The 17,903-nt window shown below is 43.5% G+C and overlaps 1 protein-coding gene across 3 annotated transcripts in view; it reads right to left on the reverse strand.

Moving 5' to 3' along the window:
* The window catches only part of ABHD17B (abhydrolase domain containing 17B, depalmitoylase), a 406,748-nt gene that overhangs the window by 339,127 nt on the left and 49,718 nt on the right, over positions 1–17,903 (reverse strand). For all 3 annotated transcript variants that reach the window (XM_086961258.1, XM_086961257.1, XM_086961259.1), the window contains exon 2: positions 14,787–15,258. In XM_086961258.1, coding sequence (XP_086817384.1) covers positions 14,787–15,253 — 467 coding nt within the window. In that variant the 5' untranslated portion in view covers positions 15,254–15,258. The remainder of the gene's footprint in view (positions 1–14,786; positions 15,259–17,903) is intronic.

A 17,903-nucleotide genomic window follows, 5' to 3' on the forward strand; every position in this document is an offset into this window, starting at 1 on the left:
CTGTGATAACAAGCATTTGCAATGCAATAGGTCTCGCAATAGGAAAGTTTGAGCTATTGGTCTTGTAATTGACAATTTTTTTATTTATGTGTTTTTGAAAATAGCTAAAATAGCTTTGTCATTTACAATGCCAATGGTTATAACTTTAGCAAATGTGACACCTATAGCATTTGTAATGCAACAGGTTTTGTATTTACGTGACTTAGATGTATTGATATTATAAATAACAATGGCTTTTAATTTTTTTTAACCACATCAATGCTACAGCAATTCTCCCTCTATGCTGAGTCATTGACTCCCATGGTTCATGACGAGCTGAGCTAGTCATGAGCACACAAACAGTGTACTGCATGACGAGCTGAGCTCGTCATGAGCATGGAAGGGGTTAAAAATTAATACTTAAATAAAAATGATTGTAATTTATAATGGCAGTAGCTCAAATTTTTGTAAATAACTTTTATGAAGATTATGTTCAGTGTATTTTATTGTGACGAAAATCCAAGAACAGAAGCGAAATATTAACATCTTTTTGTGACATTTGTAATAAAGCTTGAAACATTGAGAGAACATATATGAACCAGTGATGCTGTGGTGGCGCTGAGCGATGCTGGGGTAGCGCTGAGCGATTCTGGTGTGGCGCTGAGCGATGCTGGGGTGGCGCTGAGCGATGCTGGAGTGGCGCCGAGCGATGCTGGAGTGGCGCCGAGCGATGCTGGGGTGGCGCCGAGCGATGCTGGGGTAGCGCTGAGCGATGCAGGGGTGGCGCTGAGCGATGCTGGGGTGGCGCTGAGCGATGTGGTGATGCAGAGGGCAGAAAGGCACAAAAACGAGTCTAACAGAGGGCAGAAAGAGGGCAGAAACGAATGTCCCGTACTAGCAGATTACATTTAAGGTAGAGCATAGCAACACAATGAATGGATATTAAAGAATTAATTGAGATAGGAGTCAGAGATAGGAGTCAGATACTCCGAGAGGACCCTCTGTAGACCAATGCTGGACACACGTGCTTTACTGTAAAGAGGGCTCCGCACCAAGAGGAGTTGTTGCATCTGGGGCGCTCACCGAAAGCGCACAAAGTCGGTAGTCCTATAGGAGTGGATGGAACTTGCAGGCTGCTTGCTGTCAATCCCTTTGTGTTGATTGTGTCTCTGTTGCGCTCTCTCATATGTGTTGCCCTGAGTAGCCACCAAGGTTTGCCTCATTTCATGACTGGTCCATGTGGCCAGGGAATGCTCAACGCCGCACAGGAGATATTAAGCAAAGGACAGAACAAACAAATGGCTTTGCCTTTAAAATGACCATCAATCGCCATCTTTGCCACAAACCGCTGGTGGGCGACTTTTTTTGTCCTCTGTCCCTAAACCTGTGCTCCAGCACCTCTTTATGAGGGTCAAGACAACTGCCTGTAACACGTACATCACAGGACTTGTGGCCAGGGCTGATCCCATGATCTGTTATAAACCTTTTAAAGAGGGCCTGAGCCCCGGGACGGGTCTTTGGCAGTGAGGGGTTGACCTAACCCAGATTTATACATTATTGTAAGAGTTTGAAAAAAAAGCACATTTAAAGCGAATAAGTGAACAAAGATTGGGCGAAAGCCTGTTTCACGTGACAGGTTATACGCCAAAGAGGTAATGGCAATTTGGCAAACGCCACCAGCCTCATGAAATAAACGTTGATTCCGTCCAATTAAAACCCCGGGTCACTTGGGCATGAAATGTCTTCGCATTCCCAAAAAACGAAAAGCTTTAGCGGGATAGAGCCTTCTGGAGGGCTTTTTCATTTTTTGTGCTCCCTCTGCAGTCTTCGGAGGTATTGATGTATCCCTTCTAAACAGCACTATTGATGAGACAATGGTACCATTGTCTATAAGGATTGAGTAATAATCTGCCTTATGACATTCAATCAACATGCAGCATACCCACTGCGGGCATATTACGTAACTGGTTGGATGCCTTGCATTATACAGAACTGTTTTGGTGTTTGCGTGACTCTTTTCTGCCCTTAAGTGTCCCAAAGCACGACCAAACTACAACAAACGGGGAGGAGACGGGGGTGGGGGCACGAGGACTGCTCACGCATGCGCTGTCGCTGGATCTGCCACCATAGTTAAGGGAATGTTGCGAGAGTCGTGCAGACGCCACCGGCACTCCAGAAATGATTGTCCCCAACAGCAGTGAGGAGCGGCTATCGGAAGCCGGTAAGAGGGAGGCCCCGCCGGGGCCTGTGCAGGAGCGAACTCCCATAGACACAAATTCCACCCTCCCTCCGCGTGCGTGTGTGTGTGCAAGAGCGTGTGTGTGTGTGCAAGAGCGTGTGTGTGTGTGCATGCGTGAGTGTGGCTGTTGCGCGTGTGTGTGTGCGTGTGTGCGTGTGTGTGTGTTGGTGCACTTCAGGGAATCTGAGGCAGGAGATGTGCGCGGCGCCGGCCTGGACGTGCGCGTCCACAGACACCAATGGCCGCACGTGCCCGACCCCTGTCTCAGATTCCCAGGAGGGGGACAACATTAGATACTTCGCTGGACGCAATGCTTCGCATTGCTTTCTCCAGCTCGACCTAAAAAGGCATTTTGTTAAAGCAATCAAAAGAGGCACAATGATGGTAGGTTGCCACGTCAAACACATGTGATTGTTGTGCAATTTTGAACACAAGTTTCATGTATGGAGCAGCAGCCCTGAAAGGAGTGAATCTATATTCTTGTCACCAGAGTGCCTAGTACTAAAACGGAAATGTTTCCCTTTTCTCACAAAAGCACTTAAGGGTTTAATAAAGTTGATGACACCAACTGTTCCCTTGATAATGGTGAAACCTGCCTACTTATTCTCCTCGACCTCTCTGCTGCACTTTTCCCTACTTAACTCGCTCAAAACACGCTTTGGCCTGAACGGTCTTGTCTTCAAATGGTTTGCCTCTTATCGCCAAAAATCAAAATCAATGACTGCCTCTCAACCCCTTCACCCGTGTCCCTCAGGGATCTAGTCTCTCCCCCTCTCTCTTTAACCTCTTTATGGAACTCTTCACCCTTATTCTGAAACAAGCTGGAATCAACTTTCACTTCTATGCTGACGACACCCAACTTTACTATAAGATTAGATCCCACTCCGATGTACTTCATCTAAACAATACCCTGAGTAAGATTCAATCCTGGTTCTAATCCAATCATCTCAAACTAAACCCCTAAAAAAAAAACTGAAATTCTCTTCTCTACAAAAAACACCCGCTCCTCACTCAATTCTGAATCTCGGACCTCCATTGTTCGCTCTCCTTATCAAATTCAGTGAAATTACTTGGTATCACCATTGACAAAAACCTAACTCTTTAACGACCACACAAAAAACTAAGCTAAAGAAACTCTTCACTTTACGTAATCTAAAGAAAATTAAACCCTTCATTCCAGCTGACAACTTCATATGGGTTGCCCAATCAATAGTCCACCCGAAAATGGACTATGGTAACGCAACCCTCACAGAAACCCCTACAGTACACCTAGCCACCCTCAGATCTGTGCTCAACCTAGCAGCCAGACTAATCACAGACTGTAAATGTTTTGATCACATCTTCCCTGCCCATAATTGTTTACCCGTTGAAGGTTGATCCTCTTACAAGACAGCATGCATTACGCACAAGGTTATCCACCAAAAAACCCCGTTGTACCTCACTAACAAACTTGAAAAAGCGGGCTGGTCCAGACCGATGATGAGAAGCACCAACACACTTTCCTCGTCACCTCCCCCCGTTAAAAAAAGAAAATCACGCTCCTTCTCAGGAAATGCCCCATTCATCTGGAATGGAGTCCCCACAGACCTGTGATTTACCACTCGACTTCAGTTTAAAAAAAAGACCTCAAACATCACATTCCCAACAAGTACTGGGGTCCATAACCGCGCCTTTGACCCTACACTCAGCTTCCCCCGTTCTGGCTCTCCCTCACTCACTCACTCCCTTCTCTCACCTCTCCCCCTTTTTCTATATACAACAAGTACCAGGCACACTTATGGTCAATATTATTTCTGATAATACAGTAGTCAAAGCCAAAAGCGATTGACACCGGTGATGTGGTAAAACCAGCACGTTAGCTTTTTGTAGTTCTTTTCTTAAAGATTTTACAAACGCCAGCCGACAAGCGTTTCATCAACAGGGCGATACCAGTGACTCATCAGGGCTGTGAAGATACATCATAGCATTAACATAACCGTTTATATAGTGCAATTTGGTATGCATACAAAGTGATGGTGCATAAGCAGCATCCCCATGGAGGAGAAAAACAATGAGAGCACATATAACACATGTGCAGGACGGTGAACAGTAAGTGATTGAAAGTGAGGGGAATCAGGACGGCTTAAAATAGGAGGTGTGTGATACGCATAAAGGAAATAACGAGTGGGAGAGCCAAAATGTGGGCATAGTGTAGCAGCACGAGAATGTGAAAGTGATGTGACGAGCCAAGTGTGGGAGAGCTCAAGGAGCTTGTTTAAAACAGAATATATATTTTTTTATCATCGATTGGCACATTGACAGTAGGCCAATGTGTTTGAGAATATATGTATATGCCAAGAGTCAAAATTACACCTTTGTACACTGGAAACTGGCACTGTAGTGCACGTGAAGGTGAAAAGGACGGGCCAATGTGTTACCGCATGCCAGGGAGCACGGAAGTGTTCGTCCTGTAGTTACTGAGAAAAAATCCCAAGATGCAAAAAAAGTGTTGGGTGGTATGAAGCGGAGTATTAACGGTGAATTTTGGAAAGGGCGTCATTTGACAGACAAAAGTGACCAAAGTGCATGTAAAGTGAAGATCGTGGGGTACATTGCATGTATTTTTGAAAACTCCGTACATGTATTCATAAAAACAAGAAATTAAATAACGTTGAAAATTCTTAAAACGGTGACATGATTTACGCAAATGGTTCACATAAGCAAAATACCTACATTAAAGGAACAACAAAACAACGAGTCAAGAATGTCTAATAGTTCGAAAGGTGAGGTGTTACCACATAATAACAGTTTAACAAAACGCAGGTGAATAGGGCCTTAAACTAAAACATGATCCCATGAGAGTTTGAAAAGAATGTATGCGGTGCTGGGCGTTGCAGGGGGGGGAGTGACCAGTAGTCAGCGGGCTAGAAACGGGTGAAAAAAGTCAGACAAGTATGTAAACATATCGATCTGCAGTCTTGTTTTACCTGTAAATGGCATGGCTCAGAATCTATGGAAAATATAAGGGTATGAGCTGGTCAGCTGTGTAACTAAGAACAGAGACAGAGTATATATGGTGTGGAGATACAACGGGGGTAACGAAAGGTCCCAGAAAACTCACCCAAATACCGGTGATATTTCCGACCGAGTCCAGGGTAGTTGTTGTGTCTTAGGTACGTAACAAAAAGGAAGGAAACGCAGTTGGGTATGACTGTGTAGCGGCAACCAGCGGGATAGAAAGAGAGCATGCAGGGTGTCTCAAGGATTGTTCCAAATGGTGGGAGGGTTGGAATTGAACGGCGGTACACTATCGGTGTGGTCTTGGGTCAGGTATGATGGGTATCTTACCTCAGTAACGGGTCACGGCGAGGCTATGGTGCGGATGGATCTGGGATCAAGGTGGTGGAATATCTGTTATATTCACTTCCTGGTAAACTGCACGCATGCACGTGCCGACCAAACCCGGAAGTCGGGAACTATGACCGAGCCTGGTGCTAGAACGCTGACTTGAATGACAGTGATATGCGGTAGATACGGGGAGATGGAGGGATCATGTTTGTACAAGAGGTATTTTAACTGTGAAAATCACATGCATACGAAGAGAAAGAAAATTGTGATTTAAATATGGCTAAATGTTCGTGTGCTAAAGAAAACAATTTGTAAGTAAACACGGCAAGATAATGTAATTCGAATTGTGACCTCTGTATTTAAATCATGTGAGGTTACAAAAACTCTGGTACATATATACAAATGTAAGTTGAGATACATTTTTTAGAAAAGGTACAAAAGGAACAAGATGTTGTGGAAAGACATGGTAATTATATAGAGAATTATAATCGTATAGCATTATAGTACAAAGGTCTAGGTAGTGAATATTATGGAAGAAAGGATGAGGGGCACAATGTGCTGAAATGCATGCGCATTATGGATATATGATGTAAGAGGACAGGCGTGCGAGTGTCCAGAGAATCTTCTAATGAGTCGCTACATTAAAACACTCGTTGTGGAAAACACTTAGATGGAGATAGCAAGTTACTTAAGAGAGGTGATGAGTTTGGGCCTGGGAGTGGCCGTAATGAAGCATGGTATGCAGCAGAAAGAAGACTTCAGATTGCATGTTGCAGATTTTGAGGGTCTACAAGGTATAGGAGTCCAAAGTCAAGGGTCTAAAAAGTATTGGAGTTCAGAATCAATATTTTGGCCGTACTTGACCGTATGGAGACGCATGATCCAGGTTGCTTCCAATCTTCTTAGTTGGAGTTCCCGGTTACCTCCGCGTATGTTTGGTTCGGCCACATCTATTCCATAGAATTCCATTTTTTTTATGTGTGGCTTGGCTTTTGCATTTGGCTATATGTATGGCCATGGGATAATGAGGATCTTGTTGGTGCATGGCTCTGGGATGTTTACTAATGCGGTCTTTGAGTGGCCTGATTGTGCTGCCCACATATTGACTGTGGCACGTACATTCCAAAATATAAACCACAAACCTGGTGTTGCAATGTATGTTGTTGTTGATCTCATATCTTTGTTTATGGTGGCCTTGAAAATGTCTAGTATTGTTCATGGCCCATTTACATACGCCGCAGCAACCACACTTGTGGAACTCCTTGGTGTGTGGAGTCAGCCAGGTGGTCTGATTAGTAGTAGGAAGGACAGTGGGGCTCAGTCTGGTTCGTAGCGTTTTACCCGCCTGTATGTGATTTGCGGTTTGGAGCTGATATTAGGAGACAGGGTTTTGTCTGCCAGAAATACATTCCAATGTCTATTGATGCTTTTTCGAACCACTGAGCTGATGTCGTTCTAGTCCATGATCAGCCTGGTTTGGGGGGTGTTCGAGGTAGGTGTGTTTTTAGGAAGTAAAGTACTTTTGCGGTCAACAAGTTTGGCTTTTCTGACTACTTTGTTGATAATTGTATTGTTGTAGCCACGTTTGTGGAACCGGTTCTGCAGGTCTTCTATGCATTTGTTGAATTCAATGTCATCACTGCAATTTCTCCGTGCTCTGATTAATTCTCCGTAAGGTAGCGTCAATCTGATGTTTAGGGTGCGAGCTATCAGCTCAGAGAATGGAGTTGCAAGATGTTTCTTTGCGGAAGAGTTTAGCGTGTAGGGTGTTGTCCAATATATAGATTTGTAAGACAAGAAAAGTGATTTTGTTGGTGCTGTAGTTAAATGTAAATCCCATATCATTGGTGTTGAGATGGTTGAAAAAGGCTTCGAGTTTAGAGTGTGTGCCGGACCAGATCAGTAGGCAGTCGTCGATATATTATACCCCAGTAGACTATCGAGTCTACCTATGCAGCGCCTTTGGTGCCCCAAATCCATATGGTCTCCAATGTGTCCATGTATAAATTGGCAAAAGAAGAGGAAAAGCTTGAGCCCATGGCTAACCACTTTGTTTGTTTGTACCACTTTTCGTTGAACATAAAAAAAAGTTGTTCTTCGGGATAATGTTCATCATCGTAATGATCATATTGGTATGTTGCCACAAATTGGCGGGTCTTGCATCCAGATATTTAGAGGCAGCCACCAGACATTTGTCTGGATTGATGGAGGTGTACAGTGACACCACATCTAACGTTGCCAATGTCATTCCCGGTTGCCACTGTATGTCGTTTAGAATGCTCAGGATATGCTTTGTATCTTGAATATACAACGGGAATTTCTTGACCAGCGGGTTGAGAAAAAGATAGACGTATTCTGCTATTCTTTCAGTGGGCCCCCCTATGCCAAATACTATAGGTCTACCTGGGGGAAAGGGGCAGGTTTGTGAATTTTAGGCAATGTGTAGAGCCAAGGGGCAGTGGGTCTATTGATTTTCAAGTATAGTGCTTCTTCGTCGTTTAGAAGTCCCACCCATGCCACTCTTTCAGTTGGTCGTTGATGTAGTTTGTTACCGCAGCTGTAGGATTATTCTTGATGTGTGTAGCACGTTGTGTCATTGAGTTGAGACATTATTTTGTGGTCGTAATCAGTCTTGTTCATGACAACGACGTTGCCGCCCTTGTCCGCCTCTTTTAGGAATAATTCCCTATCCAGGGAGAATGTCTTGAGGGCTATCCGTTCACTCCTGGTGAGTTTGTCTCTGTTGTTATGTCTATGTTGTTTGCCTGTCTTATTCTCATACTTCTCGATGTCTTCTAGGACCAGAGTATGGAAAGTGCCAATTGGGTTTCCCGCTGGTAGATTAGGGGTCCACTTCGATTTGCATTTGAGATGGCTAGCTATCGTATGGTCATCTTCTATGCCTAAGTCGTGTAGTAGTTGTTCAGGTGTGAAGGTCTGGTCATCTATCTCATTAAGAGTAAGGAGTAGATGTGTGTCTTTAATCTCTCGTGGTACATATGGCGCTGTTATTAGGCATCTCCCTAGGGTTGTGAGCAAAGTGCTTCCTGAGTTTAAGACGTCGGACGAATTTGAAGAGATCAATTTTGGCTTTGCATGGGTCACCTGCGTCATGAGGGTTGTAATTCAATCCTTTACTAAGAACGTTTGTCATGTTTTGAGTGAGAGTCTTCGTGTAGAGGTTCACAACTTAGACTTCTTGTGGATCAGTGCTTATGGGCGTCAATCTCCTGACCTCAATTTCCTTTTGTATTCCTCCTATCCCTGATCGTTTACCTCTTTACCTTTGCGACCCCCAGCAACTGCATACATTCTTTTCCAACTCTCATGGGATCATGTTTTAGTTTAAGGCACTATTCGCCTGCGTGTTAAACTATTATGTGGTAACACCTCACCTTTCGAACTATTAGACATGCTTGACTCGTTATGTTGTTCCTTTAATTTAGGTATTTTGCTTATGTGAACCATTTGCGTAAAGAATTTGACGTCATTTAATTTCTTGTTTTTATGAATAAGTGTATGGAGTTTTCAAAAATGCATGCAATGTACTCCACGATCTTCACTTTACAGGCACTTTGGTCACTTTTGTCTGTCAAATGACGCCCTTTCCAAAATTCACCGTTAATACTCCGCATCAGACCACCCAACACTTTTTTAGCCATCATCGCTCACAATCTGCATCTTGGGATTTTTTTCTCAGTAACTACAGGACGAACACTTCCGTGCACCCCGGCATGCGGTACAAACACATTGGCCCGTCCTTTTTCACCTTCACGTGCACTACAGTGCCAGTTTCCAGTGTACACCGGCGTAATTTTGACTCTTGGCATATACATATATTCTCAAACACATTGGCCTACTGTCAATGTGCCATTCGATTATATTTTTTTCTTCCGTTTTAAACAAGCTCCTGGAGCTCTACCACACACGGCTCGTCACGTCACTTTCACATTCTCGTACTGCTACACTATGCCCACATTTTGGCTCTCCCACTCGTTATTTCCTTTATCCGTATGCATATCACACACCTCCTATTTTGAGCCGTCCTGATTCCCCTCACTTTCAATCACTGTACTGTGCACCGTCCTGCACATGTGTTATATGTGCTCTCATTGTTTTTCTCCTCCACAGGTATGCTGCTTACGCACCATCACTTTTTATGCATACACAAATTGCACTATATAAACTGTTATGTTAATGCTATGATGTATCTTCACAGCCCTGAAGAGTCACAGGTATCGCCCTGTTGAAAAACACGTGTCGGCTGACGTTTGTAAAATCTTTAAGAAAAGAACTACATAAAGCTAACGTGCTGGTTTTACCAAATCACCAGTGTCAATCGCTTTGGTCTTTGACTACTGTATTATCATAACTATTGACCATACGTGTGCCCAGTACTTGTTGTATATTTGTATGGTGCCAGGGCCTCTCCCGCCTGGCGTCTGTAGAGGTTTTAGGATTCTCCTCTATACTGGCAGCACTGCCCTATCATTATACAATCTTATCCATCACCCCCTACTATAAACCGCACTGCTTGAGCGCCCCTTTTCTGCATACCTCAAAACCCGCAGCTGACTGCCCCCTTTTTCTATATTTCGCCTTGTTTACTCTCTCCCTATCCCCTTCTTACATATCCTACTCTTAACCAGTTCATCCTAAATCCTCTGTCCATTCCACCTCCTCTTCCTCACCCCCCCTATTTTTATCTATTCTCTCCTCACCCGCAGTCCCACCCAGAATCTTTTTTCTTACTTTTTCCTGATCCCCTTTCTCATGTATATTGATTGTTTGCCCATTTGTTAATTTGTTTTAATCCTCCTGTTCTAAATGTTTAGCCATTAACAGTTTTTTCTGCTTATGTAAAGCGCTCCGATACCCCCGGGTCGAGTTAGCGATATATAAAACCTTTCAAATAAATCAACTAAAGGGTGGTATACAAATGCGGAGAGAACAGAAACATAAATGCTTAACTGTTACACATTGGATTAAATTCTTCACAAAGTGTCCAACTATTCTATTATGCCAGACTGAGACTTAAAGGCCTCTTGGATATAAACAAGCCTGTGAAGAATGCACATGTACACGGAAAGGCTGCACAATAATGTAGCCATTTTTGCTGCTGTGTTAAAAAAGGAACTAAATTGTTAATCTTAGCACAATCACAAGCAATAATAGGAAAAGGATGAACGGCATTTCCATCAGGCACATACACTGGGTTGTGAATTCATACTATTTTCACAAAAAATCAAGGTAAAGTGTACAACTTGTGGTCTATTTCTCCCTTTTGGGCACGTCAGAAAATAAATTACCAAGTCAGTCTCCTCTTGCTCCACCTTTGAAGGCTAAACAGATCTGTGAACTAAGGACGATCGAAGTACAATTAGGTCTCTGATTCTATAGTGTGTTGGGAATGAATACGTACACAAAAATAAAGTGTGTAGTAATCAGTGTTCCCATTTCAAGGCTTGAAGAGGTTACCAGACATTGCAGGTCTAGTGACTTCTTCACCTAACTACTACTCTTGACCCATAAACCGGTTTCAAATTATGTGATCCTGGGCAAATATTTTAATTCACTGAGCCGAAAATGTCTTCATGGTCACGAGAGCAGCTTTAAGTATGCAAGTTCAGCATGTCTGCTGTATTAAAAACTTTTGTTTGATTTAATAGACTAAACTTTTTCTCTATACAAAATACAAATCATGCTACATCTAGGATTCACATGACCCCAGGCTTGCTTCGTAGTTCATGAACAGTATTGTCATCATGGAAGGGACAAGAATGTTCTCAAATTACAACAAACAAAGTGGTAGCACACTGTTAATTGCAATCAGCACATTTTCCATTAAAATGGCTATAAAATGTGCCATCGACATGCGGTTTTCCTAATAAAACTAGATAGTGTACAAACGATGTTTAGCAAATGAGTTTCTGCACATATTTGTCATTTCAACATCACTAAGTACAGTGTTCGGATTGGTTTTTCCCTTATTTAAATCTTTGTTTGCATCCTACTTCTAAATTTTTGCCCAAAAAAATGCTTTCGTAAATGCAGTTATATTTTGAAATATTCGTAGAACTCATTTGAAAGCTATTTAAAGGTTCTGTGTTAGAAAAACTGACATCTTAAGGCCTTTTGTCTCACAATGATTGCGAGACAGCTCTTTCCAAACAAGCATTGAAAATGCAATAGGTCTCGCCTTTGATCAAGTTAAAGCCATTTGCTTTGCTAATGGTATTTTATAGCAAAGCAAATGACTAACTTAATCAAAGGCGAGACCTATTGCAATTTTAATGCTTTTTCTAGAGTGTTCTGTGCTCCTTTTCGTCGAGGCTGCCAAACGAGACATACGGCAGGGAGTATTTGCACAGATCGCCTGTGTGCACTTAATGGATATGTGTGGGGTGCTTCCTTAACCTGGAAACACTGATATTCATTCACAATTGCACTCCCTACCTAGTGATAGTGAAAGACCCCAGTTTTCTTTAGCATTATTTGCTCTTGTTGATAAGGCAGTAAGATTTAGCTGGGACGAGAGGAGCGTCACGTTTCTAATGATTCACTGTAACATCTGTTGTATTTTACTTTCCGTACTCCACAAACTGGCAGTAATGTCGTCTGACTTTACTTTTTACAGCAGCGCGCAATGTGGCCGAGAAACAACCAGGGGAGCTGTAGTAATGATGTGGCGAACCAGGGGGTGAAGGATGTGGCTGCCAGACACAGTTGCTGGCAGGCACTGCACCACGCGCATGAGAGGTGAGCGGAAACGGGACAGACGAAGGGAAGTGGGGGTGCCCGCAAACAGCTGGCTCCCCACTTCCACAAAATCCGCACCCCGGAGCCCCCTTGGGCCGACGGAGACACCCTTGCTGTCGCATACCCCGCCCCCAGGTGGCCTGCAACCCTGGTTGCAACCCCCTTTGGAGCCAGGTGAGGGAGAAGGCCCATGGGATAAACTCACCTCGCAATTGGAGTTCCGGTGCTCCCGAGAGAGGAAAACGGCCTCAGGGTTGAGGAAAAAGAGTGTGTGTTTGCAGTCACAGGAGGCAAACTAATGCGCACAGGGGGAGGCCCAACATGGACAGACAGCACACTTTTTAAAAGCAATATAAACAGCCTGATTAATGCCGCCAGTTAACGATCCAATCTCTGTGGGCGGGGCAAAAAGGAGACAAGGCGGCAACAAGGAGGGACTAAGAAGCCTCCTTGACAATCCAAAGCCAGCGTTTTGCATGGTAGCGTACGCTAGCCAATTAAAAAGATGGGCAGGGCTTCAACTCCGCCTCTGAGAGCTTCGGAATCTGTATGGATTCCAAGAAGCTCTCTGGTGCTGGGAGCACAGCAGGGGCGCTGTTTCCACAGCCGAGACTTAAAAACTGCACTAAGGGAATAAAAAGTCAACTCTATTATCCAGGATAGGATAAGCATCAATTAGTATAAAGAACCCGACATTTGATCTCTGTCCTTGAACAGACAGCAAATGTGTCAAGATAAAAACAAGATTTAGAGGAATTTTTATTGCTCATTCACTTCCTGAATGAACAGAATGCATGTTCCTTTCCAGCTTAAGTTTACTTACCAAACACGCCAGCCTGCATTCCATGTATGTCGGAGCTAGTGTCTCTAATGCTGAGAGTATATAGTGTAACAGAATGTTGGTGTGGGGTATCAGTCAGATCGGGGCAGTTGAAGGGAGACAGAAGCCTTGACAAGACCTACCAACAGAGTTGTTCAGGACCTACCAACTACAGTGGTTCATGAATTTTGCATGAAAACCCAGCCTTCGGACCAGATATGGTTTTTAGGTCCATTGTCAAGAAAGGAAAACACCATAACCTGCAAAAAATGTATTATGTAGGTACACAAGTAGGGAACTTTGCTGCACATTTGACAAATCTCTCATATCACAGAAAAGAATGCCCCTATTAAGAAAAAATGCAGCATGACCCCTCTCCTCTAATCGCCACATCATTAAAAGCTTTACTCAAAAACTCTCAATATCAGATTTTTCGGCTGAAAGACAACAATTGGGCATATGGCAAAAAGTAATATATCCACTAACACTAATATGGCTGGAGAATGCGGGACAGGAGTGTGGCTCTTCAGCAGCTAGCCTTTAACCCCTTCCGCGCTGATGACGGAACTGCTCCGTCATCAGCCGCGGTAGCGCAGTGCTGATGAAGGAGCGGTTCCGTCACGGCCCGCTCGACACGCCTGCGTGGCGCGTTCTATTGAGCGGGCGGGGCCATGACAGAACCGCTCCGTCATGAGCACAGCTCAACCGAGGCTGGTGACGGAGCGGTTCCGTCACCAGCATGGGTGCGACGCCCCCCCCCCGCCCCCTTAGCGCTGCAGCGGAATAGCCGCCGCAGCGAAGGGGATAAACAGACTTTCTACATTGGAAGCAGGCCTCAATTTACTCCAATATGTGTATGACGGGAATTTTACACCATTATTTGCTATTAAAAAAATGTGTTAAATACACCAGGGGCAGGAACGACACGGAAGGCTTTCCAAAGGAAGTGACAAAATGACTGGAAACCTTTGTTACCAACTCCATTATATTCCACAGATTGCGTTATGTATTCTGCCTGCAATTGCTTCAATACCAGTTATTATCCCCCACCCACGACACTTACACCCTATCAATCAACCAACCAACCAAACAACCCCCATCACAATGCTTGTTCTCCATTTCTCCCAAAGACAATGCTTAATTCACTGCCAGCGAATACCAATTCTTTGTTAATCAACTTTTTAAACTATCCTCCTTTCCTATTGTTCTTCCATGGTTCTATTTTTCTTCATTTTCTGTGACAGAAATGAAACAAATGTAAAGCATGTATGTTCTTACCGGTCTCGAAGCATAGGGGAATGCTTAACAAAAAACCTGAGCCGTCAACGGTTAGATTGTTCATTCATTTAAATTCTGGAGAAGATTGGCATCAAGTCTAAAACCACTTTGCGTAAAAGTGAAATGCTCATGCAATACATTTGAACAAGGCATAGATATGTCGTTTCTACTTTTCAGTTGTCTAGACTAGCAAATATTATGCAAGTAACCGCATAGCAAAGTCTAAGCTTAGAGAAAGATTAATTTCAAGACAGTAAATACCGGAGTCTAGGTCTCCAACCAGATAAATCATATGAGAACACACTATACACCATCAAGTCAGTATTAAAAAAAAAAAAAAAAAAAAAAAAAAAAGAAAAATAGAGCAGTGGAATGTATCATTACCTTGTCCTCAAAGCCACCCAAGCAGCATCAATGTCAGCATAGAGATTCTTCTCGGTTGGTTTCCCAGAACTTGTTCCATATCCAGAATAATCATAAGAGAATATGTTGCAATTAATCCGAGAACCTAGCCCAATGTAAAAGCTGCTCATTTGGCCCAAGTCCACTGCGTTTCCATGTGAGAAGAGTAAAGTATATTTGGCATTCGGGGAGCAACGCACAAACATACAAGCAATCCGGTTACCCCGGCTGGTTCTAGTCATAAAGCACTCAATGGCATCCTTTTCTCTAGACGAGTACTGCCAATCTGCTCGCTCTGAAAGATGTAGGGTCCAGTGGGTTCCACTCTCATCACACATCAATGTGTATGTTGGATCAGGGGGCAAAAAAGCCAACTTGGAAGCAATCTTTCCTGGGCATGGTGGACAACAGAAGAGGCAACACAGCTCACTGAATGAAAGGTTATTCATCTTACCTGGAATAAGAAAAAGAAAAAAAGGTATCAACCGGTGGCTGGTCCACAGCAGTAAAGATACAAACAAATGAAGTAGCCTTCTGACGATACGTTAGATATAACTTCCATGTGCACACCCACACATGATTCCAGTAGCAAGAGAGGTATGGATTCCAGTAGCAAGAGAGGTATGGAGTACTATCAGGAAATATTTTAATTCAATACAGCCATATTAAGTCTATCAAATAAGTCTGCGTTTGTTCACTGCAGTGCAATCCTGCTTCCACCACAAGCAGCATAACAATACCTACAGTGTAGCAACAGCGTTCTAATAATCAACAGACATCGCATATGCATTTCAGCGAGTAGCTTACTAAACTCAATAAAACCTTGATAAAAATACTCTCCAAAGAAAATAGTTCAAACATGTTGTGGTTATCCAATTTTAATGGTTTTATCAAAACCTGGTCTTTTCAAAAAGTGTAGTCATTGTGTGCATTCAATGGTTAAAATTTCAGTTAAGGTTAAAAGATACTTTATTTGGTCTTCCAACACTGTTTGACTGGAGGACTTTGTAATCCATGACATTTCAAGAAAGCTCGTTGGATGCCGACGACATTCAAGGTAAAAATAGCATTGGTAAATGCATTAGGTTTTGGCTATGTGATTAATATTTTTGTTGTGTTAAGATTTAGCTTGGTGAGCAGTTGTGCAATATAAGTTACTAAAACTCCATAAAAGTAGTATGGCTCGTTTATTGAGCAAGCCAACATACTGTGCAGTAACTGGTGGTAATATAATGAGGGGAGATTAGGTAAACAACAAAGAATAAAGTAAATAAAACATGTAGTGGTCAAGGATGATAGGTGTGCGATACTCGAGCAAGCTAACGAACTAAGCTTGCAAAGAGCTGTGACATGCTCTCACTCTGTAATAAGAAAAGAACTGAAAGGGAAAAAAAGAGAAAAAGATTATAAAACATACAATATTTTATACAATGAAGCGTGTCACCTGTCAGTGTTAATGCAAGTTCATGCTTTGGGTGGCTATTTATAACGCAGCAGGTTTGAAAGATTTGGAGCAGAGGATAAAGGGAGGTACGAATATCAGGCAGTGCCTGTCACTGGGGTAGGGAACAAAAGTTTTCAGAAACTTTTCGTGGCCTGGAAAGAATTAAGGTTCATTTCCAGGCCACCTGAATGACCAGCCTTTCTAGGGCGAGCCCTCGTGACGCACTGCGTAGCAGTGCTCGCGTAGGGGAGCCGTTTTATAGGTGTTTTCAAAATGGACCTGGAAATTCCACACAGCTCGTGTGTGTGATTTCCTAGGTCCATTTTGATTGGGCTTTGCGTGTGTGTTGTTTTTAAACAGAACACGCAATAGGCCATAGGCGGTCGCATAGCTCAGCCTTTGGCCTATAGGTGTCTGTTACGCGCCCCAAAGCCCATATGTGTTCAATTAGCGTGCCGACACGGGCACGATAATTGAAGACACATGCCTGTAGTGGCGCGCACGCGCACCACTCGGCGTTTTTTTTTTACTATAGCGATCGCGAAATAGCTTGCTTTCAGTGCTACTTGTTAAAACATTCATTGAGTTTTGTTCATGAACGGCATCTAGACTTTTAAGAAAGATGCGTAGCGCCATGAAGTCCGAAAGGCACAGTGACTGTTTAAACCCTGTCGAGAGTCCTAGTCTGAATTTGTATTGTGACTGCACAGGTCGTGCGCCAATTGCCATCCATGGTGGGGGTGGGCAGGGGCGTTGTCAATCAGCATTTTCCCGCATGCCGTGAGAGTTTGCATGACTGGCTCTTCCTGTTCGCTCGGGTGCCCGTGCCAAGGGCAGTGAGTGTGGGAGAACTTTACCAGGCTTGCAGCAGGCACCTCCAGCACTACTGCCGACCATGGCGCTAAGGCAGATAGCTGGTATAGGGAATCAGGGTGGTGTCGATGAAAAGACGGCGGGGCAGGCACAGAGTCAATAGCGCGGCCTTTCTGTATAACTGACAGAAGCAGGATTTCAACCTCCCTCTGCTCACACAGGAATCTTAACATTTTAGTAATAAACTATTTACAGCTTGCACTCGATTCTCAGTGGGATTTTTCACATGTGACGAGTGGAAAGAAAATGTTTTCTCCGAAATACCAAGTCCAGTGGTAAAAAAAAATAATACCCTAAATATACCTGGAATACTGTGCTAATTGCATATTTCCTGGGGTAATATAGCAATAGGTAAGGCCATGCGAATTATTGCACGGACTCCTGTTCTCCCCGTGCATAAATACACATAGTGTAAAGGAGACTACAGCCCCAGCCTCTCGTGAAAAAGCACTTTTATGCCCCAATGCGAAAACATTTTGCTACACTCTAGTCAATTCAGGGGGTGGTCTCTTATCCCTTCCCACCCTGTATTCCTGATCTGATCAAGGGCTGGAAGGGGTCAGACTTTTTTTTAAAAGATGATACAATCTCATGCAGTAAAGCACTTGACGAATTCCTGTATAAATAGACCAAGCGTTCACTTAAAGCAGTTTCAGTCCCCCAGCGGGACATCTTGGGGGGCTGGCTTCTAAAACAGTGAAAACACCCCCCAAGATTTGCGCTCCCCATTTCAGCCCCATTCTCATGGTGAATACGGCATAAATAAAACTTGTAGGATTTAT

This window comes from Lissotriton vulgaris, chromosome 3_1 (genome assembly GCF_964263255.1).
Source record: "Lissotriton vulgaris chromosome 3_1, aLisVul1.2, whole genome shotgun sequence".
Taxonomy (NCBI): domain Eukaryota; kingdom Metazoa; phylum Chordata; class Amphibia; order Caudata; family Salamandridae; genus Lissotriton; species Lissotriton vulgaris.